The following is a 17,050-nucleotide window of genomic DNA, read 5'->3' on the forward strand; positions in this document are numbered from 1 at the left end:
TGTAGCCATAGCATTTGAAAATCTAAGCACACCTCCTACTAAGCGTAGCAGCAGTCATGATGGCTGAAAACAATAATTAAAGAACAGACTACTGTATGAGGAGTGACTCTCAGCATGGCTAACTAGCTAAGCTGTTGACACTAGTCGACCAACATGGCCTGTTTGATTAAAGCTGGTTGACCAAAGAATTCCAGCTTATGCTAGTTAGTAATAAAACGATCTGAACTCCACACAGCACTCCAGCTTCCCTTGAGGACTGCAGGGATGTGTTTTCAATCGTTGTGGGAAGTCAAAAGCAATAACAATCAATTTGTCAGTTCCACTTTTCAAAGCAAGCCCAATGACAGCAGATCAGCAAAACCTCATTTTAATTTATCTGGTAAAAAGTGTGTCTAATACAGCTAATGTATTCCATAAAGGCTTCTCTTCCTGTGCTCTAAGAATGTAATTGCATTTCCACACTGTAATATGAAGCCATTGGCAATGGCCTGAAGCACATTAAAACATATGATCTGCCACCGTGTGCCCTGGCTAACAATGCCGTCAGTCTCCATAACCTGCTTCCATCAAAACCACCTCATGTGGACACCACACATCTGCTCCTCTCACTCTAATAGCCTTGATGGAACCCTATAGGTTCCTTTAACAAGTGAAGGAAATTACACTAGATTTCAGAGCCCTATAGAGCCATTTACCATGGCTATCTTTGTGGCTATAATGTCACCTGAAATGTGGACATGGGATTGAATTTGTCACTATCATGAGACATACAGGTGAATTTCTTTGAACAAAGGATACTATCCACAATGCCATGTGCAGTATGAAAGACAGTTCAAATTGGGCCAAATTCAAAATTTAAGAATTAACACACTTTCAGTTTATGAGTTGGAAGCAGAATTAAATTAGCCACACTCAGTATGTTAAATAAGAATTTGACAAAAATTTGAATCACAAAAATTCCATAACTATATATAATGCTATGTTAAATATTATGTATTACATTTTTAAGAAAACAATAAAAATAAAATAATGAATTATTTCTCTCTCTCTCTATATATATATTTGAAAAGGTACCACCCCAGTGACAGCTTTTGCATCTTTATTTCTGAGAATGTATATATATATGTGTGTAAATGAAATATTATATGTATTATAAAATACAGTAAAACAAAACAATAAAAAATAATAAAATAATAAATACATAAAGAAACGAGTTAAAATGGTCAAACTATAAATGATGAATCTACCTATCCATCAGTCCATCCATCCATCAATAAATGACATTATAAATTACAAATTAATACCTTAAATATAAGTACCTTATATATATATATATATATATATATATATATATTTATAAATGACATACTACAAACAATTCTATAAATGACATATTATAAAACAATAAACCATTATTCAAGACTCTGAAACAACACTTTACTAAGCCAAATTCCACAGTCTCCTTTGGCAAAGTCTGCTTTTCTAGAAAAGGTATGGACTGGAAATTTCTTCAAATTTGAATACATTTTAATTCTACTTACGTACATTCAAATTTTGCTTCAAATGCAACTCAAAAACTGAACTGGTTAAAAGATCCAAGTTAAAAAAGGAGCAGGTGTTGCTCACATAGCGTTCGAAATTAAAAAGGATGGCTGTGTAGTATGTGCTAGATATGGGCTTTGACCCTCCAGACCTGCAGATTCTCAGCTGACCAGAACAGATGTGGAACAGCCCACCCCATCAGCGATAGCGCTTCTTCATCTGAGCCATGCCACAATGACAGATCACGTGTCAGGACAGCCCTCGCAGGTCCTGCAGCAACGGAGCCGTCCTTGACTAGGCATGCCATGGCGGTGTAAGAAAATCTCTTATCATGTTCCGATATGCAGAGGCACAGTCGTAATCAGGCTAAGTGCCATGCTGAGGCGTGAACCCTGCTAAAATGCCATTCCAGGCACCCATAAAACACTTTATGGAAAATAAAGACCAATCTCACTACTAAGAATCGATCGTAAATTATTGTAACATTTGCAGGCAGTCAGCAGAGAGATGTTAACCACTAGAAGTTATCAAAGGGTGTGTGTAGCTGTTCTGCTTGGACATGTTCACATGTTTTGTAAAGCAGCTGGTGGCATTGTTGCCATCTTCAGATTGGATTACATTTTATCTTTATATTACAGTTACAGCTACATGCAATCAGTTAAAGGGACAGTTCACCCAAAAATAAAATTCTGACATAATTTATTCATCCATGTGTTGTTCCAAATGAGTAAGACTTTCTTTCTTCCTTGGTGAAGAATGATGACAGGATTAAACTATCCTCTTAAGTTACGAAACTGAAACAGTATTAAAGCAAACAAGAAATGTATAGCAGTAGGCATATGTATACATTGTAGGTAAAGGCAAACAAAGAAACATTAAACCTAGATTTCAGCTTGGTTAAATATTTATGATTCCTCTGGCATCAAAAAGCACTCATCCTAAAAGCTTTTCTTGTAACAATATGTTCTCTGGAAACAGCCTTTTGGATTACAGGACGGCACACTTTAAACAAGACGGTTAATACATTATCTTACAATCAATTCACAAAAACTTTCAGTACCAAATTTTGGATTTCTGCATTAAATTGATCAAAAGTGACAGCAGACACATTTATAAAGTTACTAAAGATTTTTATTTCAAATTAACACCGTTTTGAACTTTTGAACTTTTGAACTTTCTATTCATCACAGAATCCTGAAAAAAACTGTATCATAGTTTCCACAAAAAATCTTAAGCAGTACAACAGTTTTCAACATTGAGAGTAATCAAAAATGTTTCTTGAGCACTAACTCAGCATTTTAGAATGATTTCTGAAGGATCATGTGAAACTAAAGACTGGAGTAATGATGCTGAAAATTCAGCTTTGCATGGAACACATTTGGAGAATTTTATTATTACATCACTTGTTCACTAATGTATCCTCTGCAGTGAATGGGTGCCGTCAGAATGAGAGTCCAAACAGCTGATAAAAACATCACAATAATCCACAAGAAATCTACACAACATCAGTCCATAAATTAATGTCTTTTGAAGCAAAATAAATAAATAAACAAATCTAAAACTGTAAATGGGGCTTGATTTGTGCATATTTCTCTCCTGATTCGACAAAACAACTTCACTGGAAAAAGCAGTATTACAGATAGAGGGTTCATATTGTAGCCAGAAGCAAACGTTTGAGTTGAAATCTCTTAATGATGGATTTGCTTATTAAAATATGCCATTTTTGCCTTAATGATGTTAATTGATGGATGTGTTGTGGATTACTATGATTTTTTCATCTGCTGTTTGGACTCTCATTCTGACGTCACCCATTCACTGCAGATGATCCATTGGTGAGTAAGTGATATAATGCTAAATTTATCCAAATCTGTTCGGTAGGCATGATTAATTTTTTCTATAACTAACCATACTAAATGAATGTGTCATATTGAAGGATATACAGTATCTCACAGAAATGAGTACACCCCTCACATTTTTGTAAATATTGTATTATGTCTTTTCATGTGACAACACTGAAGACATGACACTTTGCTACAATGTAGTGTAGTGAGAGCTTGTATAACAGTGTAAATTTGCTGTCCCCTCAAAATAACTCAACACACAGCCATTCATTTCTAAACCGCTGGCCACAAAAGTGAGTACACCCCTAAGTGAAAATGTCCAAATTGGGCCCAACTAGCCATTTTCTCTCCCCGGTGTCATGTGACTTGTTAGTGTTACAAGCACTCAGGTGGTAATGGGGAGCATTCACAGGAGCAGTGTGTTAAATTTGGTGTTATCGCTCTCACTCTCTCATACTGGTCACTGGAAGTTCAACATGGCACCTCATGGCAAAGAACTCTCTGAGGATCTGAAAAAAGAATTGTTGCTCTACATAAAGATGGCGTAGCCTGTAAGAAGATTTCCAAGACCCTGAAACTGAGCTGCAGCACGGTGGCCAAGACCATACAGCGGTTTAACAGGACAGGTTCCACTCAGAACAGGCCTCGCCATGGTCGACCAAAGAACTTGAGCACGTGCTTAGCGTCATATCCAGAGGTTGTGTTTGGGAAATAGCCGTATGAGTGCTGCCAGCATTGCTGCAGAGGTTGAAGGGGTGGGGGGTCAGCCTGTCAGTGCTCAGACCATACGCTGCACACTGCATCAAATTGGTCTGCATGGCTGTCGTACCAGAAGGAAGCCTCTTCTAAAAATGATGCACAAGAAAGCCCGCAAACAGTTTGCTGAAGACAAGCAGACTAAGGACATGGATTACTGGAACCATGTCCTGTGGTTTGATGAGACCAAGATAAACTTATTTGGTTCAGATGGTGTCAAGCGTGTGTGGCGGCAACCAGATGAGGAGTACAAAGACAAGTATGTCTTGCCTACAGTCAAGCATGCTGGTGGGAGTGTCATGGTCTGGGGCTGCATGAGTGCTGCCGGCACTGGGGAGCTACAGTTCATTGAGGGAACCATGAATGCCAACGTGTACTATGACATCCCCTCCCTTTGGAGACTGGGCCGCAGGGCCATATTCCAACATGATAACGACCCCAAGATGACCACTGCCTTGCTAAAGAAGCTGAGGGTAAAGGTGATGGACTGGCCAAGCATGTCTCCAGACCTAAACCCTATTGAGCATCTGTGGGGCATCCTCAAACGGAAGGTGGAGGAGCGCAAGGTCTCTAACATCCACCAGCTCTGTGATGTCGTCATGGAGGAGTGGAAGAGGACTCCAGTGGTAACCTGTGAAGCTCTGGTGAACTCCATGCCCAAGAGGGTTAAGGCAGTGCTGGAAAATAATGGTGGCCACACAAAATATTGACACTTTGGGCCCAATTTGGACATTTTCACTTAGGGGTGTACTCACTTTTGTGGCCAGCGGTTTAGACATTAATTGCTGTGTGTTGCGTTATTTTGAGGGGACAGCAAATTTACACTGTTATACAAGCTGTACACTCACTACTTTACATTGTAGCAAAGTGTCATTTCTTCAGTGTTGTCACATGAAAAGATATAATAAAATATTTACAAAAATGTGAGGGGTGTACTCACTTCTGTGAGATACTGTATGAAGCGAACAGAAGAAACTCACTCCAGCTTGATCACATTTCACTTCTTAGCTACAAACCACCAAGGCAGGTGATGTCACAATACCACACACTAAAATACTGTCATTTAACTACATTATCTGCACTCTATGGAAACATGTTACAGCTGACATATTAAGCATAAAGCAGGAAAAGACTGTGACATTAACATTTTATGTATTGTATATAAAATCTGTATATATATTAAACACAAATGCGCATATGCTATACTGCATATAAAAGTAACAGCGACTGAGAATAGAATGGATGATAAAAAACTGTTTTACTTCAACTATGCTTGAATACAAAGCTATGCAACAAAAATGCTTTTATTCACAGCCATTCTACTGGCCTGCCTCGTTTCGTTCTGCTGAAGCACATAAGCGCTTTTGTCTGTATTCCCATGGGATCACATCCTCTAGGCTCTACCGCTGCAGTCAGAGGTAAAAATGCTTCTGCTGTGGCAACAACGCAGAGGATTTATCAGACAGGTGATACAAATGCGTTATGGTTATTCATATTTCCAGACAATAACTCAAGGGACTGTTTATTATTAGATCAAAAACTATAGGCAACCGAATTAGGGAGAAGATGTTCTAACAAAGTTTGCTGAAACACAGCCAAACCGCAAAAGATGATGGCTTCATTCCCAGATGCAAAGTGAGGTAACTTTACCGTAAAACAACTTTCACAAAGTGGCCGGATACAAACCGTTGGGTGTGGTAGTGAATAACTTGATGGTTTTAACAAGAATGACAGTAGCAACGACAAGCAAGCAGAGAATCGGTAGGCTGTCAGTCTAACAGACTAATTAATGGAACTGATTACACAGCTTGAATGCAACAGCATTGACAAATGTTTTCAAAGGCTGACATTAAAACATGCATTACAGATGCAATGTATAATTTCTGCCTTTAAAAAAAAAAACCTTAAACCTGTCAACAAAATTAAATGTTGAATTAATTAAATTGTAAATGGTAATCAAAAGAGATTAATAAAAGTGCATCATGATGACAAATAAATGCAATTTGCATCATGACAATAAATGGGTTTGATATATATATATTTTTTTTTAATATCAGTTTTTGCATGTTTTTGTTAAAATGTTCATACATGCGTAAATTAATATATAACATTTGAATATTTGGTTTAATTTTACATTTCATCACCAAATTATGTCATTAATTTAGTTTCAATTAAATTAGATGTCATTTTAGTCACAGTAAAATTGACAAAAATGAATGAATATGACAAGATATAATATTATGACATTATTATACATTCTAAATAAGCTAAACAGCATTCTAAATAAACTATTCAGTTTTATTTTAGTATTACTGAGATATTGTAGTTTTGTAAATATTTTGAAAAAAGACTTAAAGAAATGTATTGTGTTTTTGTCATTTTAATTAGTTTCTGTTGTTTAATGTCTATATAATTTGTATTCATTTTTTATTGTAGTTTTAGCTATTTAATACATGAACATGAGAAATGCTGCCTTGTCAACTAGCTGAAAAAAATAATTTTAGGTTTTTATATTTTTATATTAAATTTCAGTTCATATTTATTTTAAGTAATGAAAACATTTTTTATGGTTTTAGTTACCTATAATAACCCTGAAACTACTGAAATCTAAAAAATATATATATATAAAAAATCCATACAATTATTATTATTATTATTATAACCTTTATTTTACCAGGAAAATAAGCACATTGAGATTAAAAATTCAGCTTTAAAAGTCTGTTAGATAAGCCACTTGAAATGATTTTTTTTAAAGATCTTTCTGATCTAAAGCCAAAGATTTTTTCTAAATTTGTATTCTCAGCAACCTGTCCCGAAATAACCATTAATGTGATTTGTGCACTTTATTATGTGAACGGCTTGGTTGGAAAGGCTGTGCCAAGAACATAAAATGCAAATTCAAGTCAAATAGCTTCAGAAAACAAAACCAGCCAAAAGGTATCATGATACACATAATGCATTTCTTGTACTGTTCTGGGCTTTGACGGGTCAAAAGGGCAACTATGAGGAGTCTGGATCCTCCATGTTCAGCTACCGGGCAACATTCCAACATTTATACCTATTGTTGCTAGGAGACATTCCCGCTAATGTTTACGGCTCGCCTCAATCAAACAGGAAGCTGGCAAATAGCGTGCAGCACAGCACAGGTATCATCACCGTAACCTTTTGTGTTCTGAAATCTCACGACTACGAAAGAGGCATCCGGAGCAGGAAAAGAAAGGTTAATTTAATGCCAATGGAAGGAGAGACGTCTGAAAAATGTCCTGCAGCAAAGACTTATACCCACCGCACGTTTGCGGCACTTGTGTTTATTGGTTTTGTTAAGCTGAGAATGATTTATAACATCTGAAAAGCCATTAAATCTTTCTGCCTTTTTAGATTTGGATTGTGGTGTGGAGAAGCCAATTCAATTCACTCGCCAAATATCAAGGACTTCTTTTCCTGAGAGGCAGCTCTTCAGTCGCAGTCACAAAGCCAAAGAGCTTCGGTTGTTCACTATGCTATTCTGTCTCCATCCTGCTTGTCAATCTGGGATTCTTTATTGTCAAATTCATGAAAATATTAGCAAACAAAGCGATCTGATTCAACAGTCCTACTTGCATAACAAATCAATGGATTTGCACCAAGCATGACTCCAAAGGTTTCCAGCGACATGCGAATGTGAAACTGCTGTCACAATAACAGCCAATCAGAAGATATTTTTTCTTTTTTTATATGCAGCCTCAAACATTAGTGAATGGTCTTGGGTTCGGTTCCCAGAAAAAGCAAGAGCTGATAATATGTGTACCTTGAATGTGAGTCTCTTTGGATAAATGTGTCAGCTTAATGCATAAATGTAAATATTTGATGTTTACTATTCAAGGAATCAGATTAACAACCAATGAGACTGCATGGAACAAGCAACAAAATGTTGCACAAAAATCTGATTTAGGCAACATGAAAAGATAGCTTTAATTGTATAGAGGTGTAAGAGAGAAAGTATGTTTTAAAAACGCAAGTTAATTAGCAAGTTTAAATTCATGGTGTACAAAAACATTCATTTATACATGGTGGAGTTATGGCATCAATGCTTTGATGAGATATGTAAATGTTTGGATTCATTATGCAAAACGGTTTCCTAAACCATCTGTCAGTTTTGGGAAATCAAGGTCACGTCGCAAAGGCATTGCATAGAAATTTAGAACAATATTCTGCCAATGCGATTGTTTTGTTTGGCAAAGGATCTGTTCGAAGTGCTTTCCGTCTGTACGCTAGGAATCAGTTTACTTCCAATCCAAACAATGAGACTTGTCGCAGCACTTTTACATGCTTACGGGCAAACTCAATCAAATATAATACAAGGTATTAACCTCAAAAAATGTACGTTTGGCAAATCACCTGCATTCAGGAGAGTAATTAATTTCAAGAGCACAAGCCTTTCTCCTGCATACAGCTGATTATGATGAAGGAAAACAACAATTAAACCTTTGTCTTTGTGCTGTTCCAAGAGGAAAAATGACAGCAGACATTCATACCAGTTTGAAAACAAAGCAATTATAGAAATGTTTAGCGCCAGGTGTAGAATACTTCAAGAGAGCTTAGAAATGAACTCACTTCATGACCCCAAGAACAACAGGTGTCTGTCAGTATCTGGGCAATCTGTTATTCACCAATGACTATCTAACAGGTAATTTTTTTCTCAATTTACACATTCTATTTTTACTCTTAAAGTAACATTTGAGTTAACAATCAATCTTGGGTTTATCTGAGCAAACATACATTTGTGGCTGAGAATGATTTGTTTCCTATGACAGTACAAGGTGCAGAAGAACAGCATAAACAAATAAGAAAACAATAAGATGGATGAACAACATGATCCGAACCTGATTTCATAAATGTATCTGAAATGACAAATGCAGAAGCTGATTAAAATTCTATCATAAATGTTGAATGCATAGAGCATCTCCTCCAGTAGATTATTAAACATCAATTTAACATCTTACTCTACAACAATTAATTACAAGAAAAAAATGCATACAAATGAACACATTTAATCATGCTCCCTGACTCATGCTATTCTACAAGGAACTTGCCAAATCACACTAACTGAGAGCAGACAGCACAAAACGAATAAGGACAGATGGACAAACTCGAATGCATAATGGATTTCTGTGGACTGTGATAGACTTCAATGATATGGAAATAAAACAAACAATATAATGACTTCTAAAGCCACTTTCTGTGATGTCTATTCAACTCTTGTGCCACAATAACATCTTTGAATTATCCTCAGTTAAGGGATAGTCGCCTCATATTTATTTATTCTTTTAAACATTGATAAGTGTGATTAATTGCGGTTAGTTTGATTAATCAGCATACCATATAAAACATTTAGAAACAGACTCGGCAAATAGTTTTACAATATTTATGATTACATAAAGACTATCAACACTAAATCTACTGCATATCATAGTTTATTCTGGCCAAGAACTTCCCACTTAGACAGCCTTCTGGCCAACATGTAAAATGACCAACTGTTGTTGATATGGGTGTACAGGGCAGATAAATCTGAAATCGATGCAGCCACAACAAACTGGTAAAACATTCAAATAATGATGCTTCAGTTTCCACAAAAACGTAGAAAGATAACAAGGAAATTAGAGCAAAATTTGAGTGAACCACACGGCCAGAACTTCCCTCAAGGACATAACAGAAGATACAGTATGTCTAAAACAAAACTCTTGAATAACTTTATGAGTTTCAATGCCATGAGCCTGCAACATCAGCAGCAATCTGGTAACATGTAAACAAATCTTTCCGACTGCCTAATAAAAAAAACTTGTGCACGTCTGATTCCCAGAAGTTCCCTTGTGGGCAGCCAATTGGAACTGGCAGATTTCACCAGATGTATTCATCTTTGTGTACAATATGCATCAGCCAGTCCATAGAGAGGCTGTCAGAGGCTGAAGCTAAGAGGACCGCTTTGACAACGGATATCAAGTTTTTCATCAGCCATAATAGAGTCAAACTATTTTACCAGATGTCCTTTCTATGAATGCATCTTTGAGCAATCTCAATAAAAACATCCCTTGAGTATACAATATTCTTTTCTTTGCTTCCATGTCAGAATGTTGGGCCTCCAGGCCAGACTGTTGGACCACAGGCATTTATACTCGCCAGACACAAAAACCACCAGAGAGAAAACTCTTATAAATGCTTTAACTATGGACACTTTATCTGTGTTATAGCCTTGGGCAATAAAAAAACGGTCTGCTTGGTAATTTAGCAGAGCTGGGTGCATTAGCTCCATTTGATTCGTTTTTCTACAGCCATTCCAGCAGAAGAAAAGCGTAACAAACTTTTTATTTACAGCAACTTATGCCATGATGTGACATGGGTGCCCTACATCACTGGCCAAAATGGACGACTAATGCACACAGAAAGCCAATCTGCTACATCAATTTCTTTACAGATTAATCTGTAGACAATTTGCAGAAGTTCAATGCACAGTAAGTGGAAAGAAAGAAAGAAAGAAAGAAAGAAAGAAAGAAAGAAAGAAAGAAAGAAAGACCTTATGATTTCTAAGTTACATAACTGAGAATGTAATTCCGTTTTTGTTGTGTTTCAGAAAAAAAGCTCTTGTGGTCTAGCAAATGACTTAATTCCCTCTTAATTTAATCTGCACATTTTAAATCTATATATCCACAGTGCAAACCACAGAAAAAAAAGTTTTTTTTGTTTTTTTGTCTAATTTTCTCTTTGAGAGGCCATATACAAACAAATAGCCACAAATAAAAAATAGCATTGGATAAGGGCAATTGGATAATAATTTTTTTCTTCGTTTTTCCTCATAACTCTGACAACACTACCAATCTATTGTACACACCATCTTTTGGTGTGAAAACATACAGTTGTCGGGGTAAATTGTGACATAAATAAGAAATATCAACTCAGTATATTTCACAAACTGTAAGATAATTCTTTAAAGTAGTAATATAATTGCTTTAATATATATTTTGTAATTTTCTGTACTATTGCCACCTTTTATGTTACTGATTATAGTAGCTCTCGAATATATGTGATTAATGCAAAAGTTTAAGAGGGCCCAACATTAATTATTATCTGAAATCCTAAATTGATATTAGTGCATAAATTCATAAAGAGTATAGCATAAACCCGCCCTCCTTAGTCACTGTTGCTATGTCCGACAAGCCATGACAATCTCACACTACACATCATGTTCTCACAAAAAAAAAAAAAAAAAAACGCATTGTGGAGTAAAGAGGACACTGAAAACATGCAGACAAGACAAAGAAGGCTTCTTCTGGTATTAAACATGGTCACAGCTATCAAATCTTGTCATTTTTTAAGAAATTCAAACATTAAATACCATTTTTTTTGCTCTTTAATGTGTTGTGACAGATCACTCAGAACCAATCGTCTTTTCATATTTACTTAAAGCACAAAATAAACATGAATGAACAACAGAACATATTTTATATAAACTGCGGAAAGACATTTTTCAAGTTTAAGTCCACCAAAGTTAATCTACTCCCCTGTCTGATTTGTTTGTCTGACAAGATTGCGGGTCCAGAATTATGATGATTGGTCAGATTGCGTGTCAATCAAGCTCTTTGCGAAGGGTCACTTGCCCTTGAACTCCGCTGACAAGAGGAACAAGAGGAACAAATACAAAACATTGCAATACAAGAATGTTTTTCCAACTGAGGGCATCTCAGAATGAACTCTCTCTCAGAATGGTAGCAAACATGGGGAAAAGGGGATCGGAAAAGGTCAGAGAAACAGTGAGGACAAAAGAGAGCTCAGATCAGAAAAAACGTGAACGCCCCTCAAAGTTTTAGCATCAAACCGCACAAAACCCACCCTAATCCTAAACTATACCAAATCGCATTATAAGACAACAGCTACTCAAGAGTAACTTGCGAGCTTATGATATCAGCCCGCTCAAATGACTTGCTTATGACATCATCCCGCTCAAAGACTGGCTTCTAGTCATGAACACTGAGTAAGGTCTGATTAATAGACACCAGGTGGTGACATCACCCACTACGGCTGATTCTTTGGGTTAATGACCTGCGTGATACATTAACCTACAAACGTCCATTTGGATTAGTGTAGTCGCGCTTGCCAGTTGTCATGTGATCTATCACGCACGCCTGATTCAGCATGCCAGCTGGTTGGCATGGCGAGACTGTCGCTGGCCACTATCCATTACTGTAACTGAAAGAGTGATTCAGAAGGTGTCACAGAGATAGTCTGGGAAGAGTAAAATTACTCAGCTCTGTGAATTCTCTCAGAGCGCAATGTTGCTGTACAAATAGCAGACTGAAATCATTTTTTCAAATGGGACGGGATTAGAAAACATTCTGACGGTTATAACCCTCTCAAGCTCTAGCAGAAGCAATAAGTTATCGTTTTCTGCTTTAGTAGGTCATTGAGACTTGGCTTTGCTTCTTTAACTTAAAACTCCTAATTGGCTGTCAGGACCTGTGGTAGTGGGAAGATAAGCATAAATGATAGTGGCCCCAGGCTAATGACACAAGCCCTTTCCTTCATGAGAACCATCATCCCTCCGGTGTAATATAACGAGGCAGGGTTTCCACATATAGCCCCATATTATTTCCAGTAAGATTACTCACGGCCACGTACATTTTAGTGCCGTATCACTGACCACTTGTTGGGTGGATACTTGGGTTCTTGAGTTCTCAGGTTCGATTCTGGAAGACACTACAGTTTTTGCACCATTACAAGTGGCTGACTGTCATCTCTGAACCAGACCTAATTCCACAACTGTATAAAATCACATCAAATAACCAGGCACAGGCGTCCAGAAACCAATTCAGATTAAAAACCTATGTGAGCAACCTGAAAGGTTGCAGGTTCAAACCCTCCATGAACTTTCACCCAAGCTTACTCCAATCAGACTGTCCCTGTTCACCAATATACCATTTTCTTATTAGATTGAAATGCTGTTTGGTGATTCAACATATAAACTGCTAACCGGAAGGTTGCAGCAGGTTCGAATCCACGAACTATCACCATCACGGCAGGTTTAGAAATTACTTGAGCTTTATCACTTACCAATTGCATGCCACATATAAATGCCAGCGTGCATCTACCACTGCAACAGCCCATCTTGTCCTCCTTCGAGTCCGTGTTTCCACGTGGGTCGCTGTAACTCCACAAGATAACGCCGAGGCAACGGGTTTAAAGGGGTCTTTCTTCACTCCAAAGGAGATAGACGCGAATCAAATACGCCCTTCCGATGAAAGCATCCCAAGCGCTCCACCATGTATGAAGAAGATATGAAGAAAACTGCATGTGTTTGTTAGAAAAGTGAAATTGAGCTCTAATGCAAAGTCAAAGAGATACGAACAGCACTTCTCTAAGTTAGTGGAGAAATAACGGTAGCTCCAAATCCGGCTCTGAAAGACATGTCAGTGCGATCTTCCACGGGTCCGTGTCTCAGAAACAAAGCCACCCAGTGTTGTTTACGCTCTCATTGCTCCTCCCTCGCGAGAAAGAAACCGAATTAACACATTTTAAACAGAAACGATTCGCTTTATTTCTCTGGAAGCCGCGGTGCGCGTGTTTAGCTGTCCAGCAGGAAATCCACGGGAATGGTGATACGAGGACAATAATCCAAGCGCTCGTCCTGTAGGAACCTTTCAGTGCAGCTGAAACGGGTCCCTCAACTACTAGGCTATTGGTCCCTTCCAGCGTTAACTTGCACAGTCCGGGTGTAGAGGAGGACAAAGAAGCGGTGCATCTTGCACCATCTGACGCTCCAGATTGAATGAAGCGCACGCGGTGCTGCTCTCAGCGGGGATGCGACTCGGTTTGTTTCTCACGCAGCGGCTGGTGCTGATGCTGTACAGAGCGCAGATGAGGACCTGGACGTCCCCCAATGCGCCGGATGAGCTCTCTGCTCCCTCTCTCAGTGGGCGTGAGAGCAACACGATATGGAAATAATGACTGTGTGGTGTCGGGGGTCAATGGGCAAGATGCAGATATATAACGGGCTGTAATTGCTTCATTCGCCCTCAGGAAATTCCAGGTCTGAATTTAAACGGCGCCCTCGGGTTTCAAAGTCTACAATGAAAAGAAATGTTCTTGTTAGCAATATAACAATTCGTTTCGTAAGATTCCATTAGTGTAGCCTACTTGAAAGGTTCTTTTGAAGAGACTTTTTGTACAGTAGGCCTATCGTTTTGGCTGCTTATGGAGGGATTTATTTCGCGATAACGAACTTACTGTAGCTATTATCCCGCGTATTAGCCTACATGGTCAAACACAACAACAATAATAGCCTAATTATAATAAAAGGTAAACATAAAAAATTATTCAAGTCAAAATAACTTTATATTAGCTTCCGCTAAGAAAAAATCCACTACGAATTAACGAGCCTGGCAACAAGACAAACACTGCGACACTATTAAAAGTAATTTTAATAAAACCAAAGGCTTCCGAGGTTACTTTTAGTAAAGTCGATAGGCTAACTGAAGCGCAATATTGTTTTTATGAAACGATACGAGTTCGCGATGTGACGTGAGGCATGAAAGTAGTTCCCATCACTCGAGCGGATTGATATATAGCATTTGGTGACTGCAAATATTAGGAAATATACGAATGTCGCGATTGACCAATCAGAATCAAGTCCTATTCCATAGAGGCGTGTAATAATATGTAATGTATATTTAACACACTATACATAAACACTTTATAATCATAAATGTGTATAGTAGGCCTACTTAAAGTTACTGCTGGTGCCATGCAATCACTAGACATAAGCATAAGCACAAGCACAAGCCCACACCCACAAAGAAATACACACACACAATCAGTCTCTCTATCAATGTTTATGACATGCTTTAATTTTCCCAGCCATCTTGAGTGGCAGTAGCATGTATTTACTTTCCGATTTCCAGAGGTAATGATTTCAGGCAAAACTGTGGACCCCTCCTTCCTGTCACACTTGTCCTCTGGTCCAGTATAATCTTGGATTCACTTGTGGGAAAGCGATAGAATTAGCGATGGTGCGTAATGTTTGTGTGAACGTTCCATGCCACACAATTTAGGCCTATCTGAGTTTTCCAGCCATCATGTCTGGTCCTCACATTTGCCAAGTTTCCACAATGTCCAAGCAAGCAAACCATTAACCTCAGCGCATGACAGAAAACACTGCTTTTTTTAACATGCCATATATGAATAATCTAGTATTTAGTTTTTCTTGCATTAATTTTTATTCTTTGTTCCCTTAAAAGTCATTGAAACTCTTTGAGACATAGCTCTCTTCGATTCAGATCTATGATTTGATTTGATTTCATTCACGTCACAAAATTTTTCATTTTCCTCCTGAGAGTGTCACACTGTTTGTATTTGATGGCTCCCTCAAATCTTAATCTAGATTGGGCAAACTGGGGCGAACCATTAAAGAATACGAAATTAAGGAGGACAGCGCATCTGAAGCAGCTGTATGGAGAGATATCGATCCTTTAAAAATTCATGAGCTACTGCAGAGCCCTGACTTCTATCACTTTAAATTGGACACCAGACAGATGCACTTTCCTGCTTTGTGCTTTAGTGAGGTTGAACTTTGGGTTCTCCTGAATGTTTTATTTGATCTGCTCTTATTCCATCAGCATGCTATCATAGGATTTTCACCTGCCTAACAGTGAAAAATCAGGACATTATTCTTTTAAAGGTACCTTTGCACCTTAAAAACACTCTTGTTGACAGGCTGAACTGTGGATGTTAAAGCTGCATTGTATCATTTAAATAAAACAATGGTTATTTCACAGATTTACAAGACTGATATGACAGTCGCTGTGGCTTTGAGTGTATTAATAGGCCGACTTTGCTGCAAAACAACATATGTTCATATGCTCAATTGTTCCACAACATCTCATATCGAAATCTAGTAATTTTGTAGCAGTTTTAATCGTAATATTATCATTATTCACCGAGATGGAATTTTTATAAAAGACTTGTGAAATGAGCAGATGGTTGCCATGCTAAATAGATGTTTTTGAGTTGCAATGGGTTCAGCTAAGGGCTAAAGAAATTTACAAATCATTATATACAATAATTCATGATGTTTTTTATCAAAAAATATTTACATGAATTAACACACACATACACACACACACACACACACACACACACACATATATATATATATATATATATTAATTGATTGTTTTGGAATATATATAGCAATTATTTTCAATAAATAAATAAATCATCTGTCCCACAGCCTAATTTTGTATTATTTTTTTGTCCTTCCCTTGAACACTCATTATGTAGGCTTGTATATTACCTCGAGTAACTCTATTTGTCAACACACTGCAACTACGGGTATGCGTGATTGCAGCGAGGTGCAGTATATTAGAGGTAATTAGTTCACAAAGCCAATGTTAACAAACAGTATCAGTCGTTCTTTATGCTACCTGTCGGTATGTCTTAATAAGTGTAACACTGAGAGCTGATTACATAAGCTCCAATAATGAGGTGTTCAATAACAGCCTGCATAAGGGCTGTTCAATTAATTTTTTAATAAGCCAGTGATTGGCCCCTCTGGGTGTTTCAGTGCCCCCTTGTGGATGTAGGATAGCATTTCAGTAACTCTTAAACTCATTAAACGCTGCCATCTATTATATGTCAGGGCAGTCAAATGCCAAGTTAAATGTGCTGATTATATTATTTTGCATTAAAATACTTACTTTAAAGGTTAACATGTCCACCTGGGCCAGAATTCCACATGCTTCTTTTTGAAAATAACACACACAATTATCCAGTAAAGTTTGAAACAGCAATGCAAGGAGCAGAATTAAAAGTTATTTTCACACATGCACAACAGATGAATCGTATTCACCACACAAACAGTGTCTTGGCATCAGATAAACACATCA

The 17,050-nt window shown here is 37.5% G+C and overlaps 1 protein-coding gene across 3 annotated transcripts in view; it reads right to left on the minus strand.

Moving 5' to 3' along the window:
- Nucleotides 1–14,643, minus strand: part of nkain2 (sodium/potassium transporting ATPase interacting 2) — a 159,992-nt gene extending 145,349 nt beyond the window's left edge. For 2 of the 3 annotated variants that reach the window (XM_058755953.1, XM_058755950.1), the window contains exon 1: nt 13,221–14,643. In XM_058755953.1, coding sequence (XP_058611936.1) covers nt 13,221–13,274 — 54 coding nt within the window. In that variant the 5' untranslated portion in view covers nt 13,275–14,643. The remainder of the gene's footprint in view (nt 1–13,220) is intronic. The other variant, XM_058755951.1, reaches the window with a different exon arrangement.
- Between the last annotated feature and the right edge of the window lie 2,407 nt (nt 14,644–17,050).

This window comes from Onychostoma macrolepis, chromosome 20, assembly GCF_012432095.1.
Source record: "Onychostoma macrolepis isolate SWU-2019 chromosome 20, ASM1243209v1, whole genome shotgun sequence".
NCBI classification, from domain to species: Eukaryota; Metazoa; Chordata; class Actinopteri; order Cypriniformes; family Cyprinidae; genus Onychostoma; species Onychostoma macrolepis.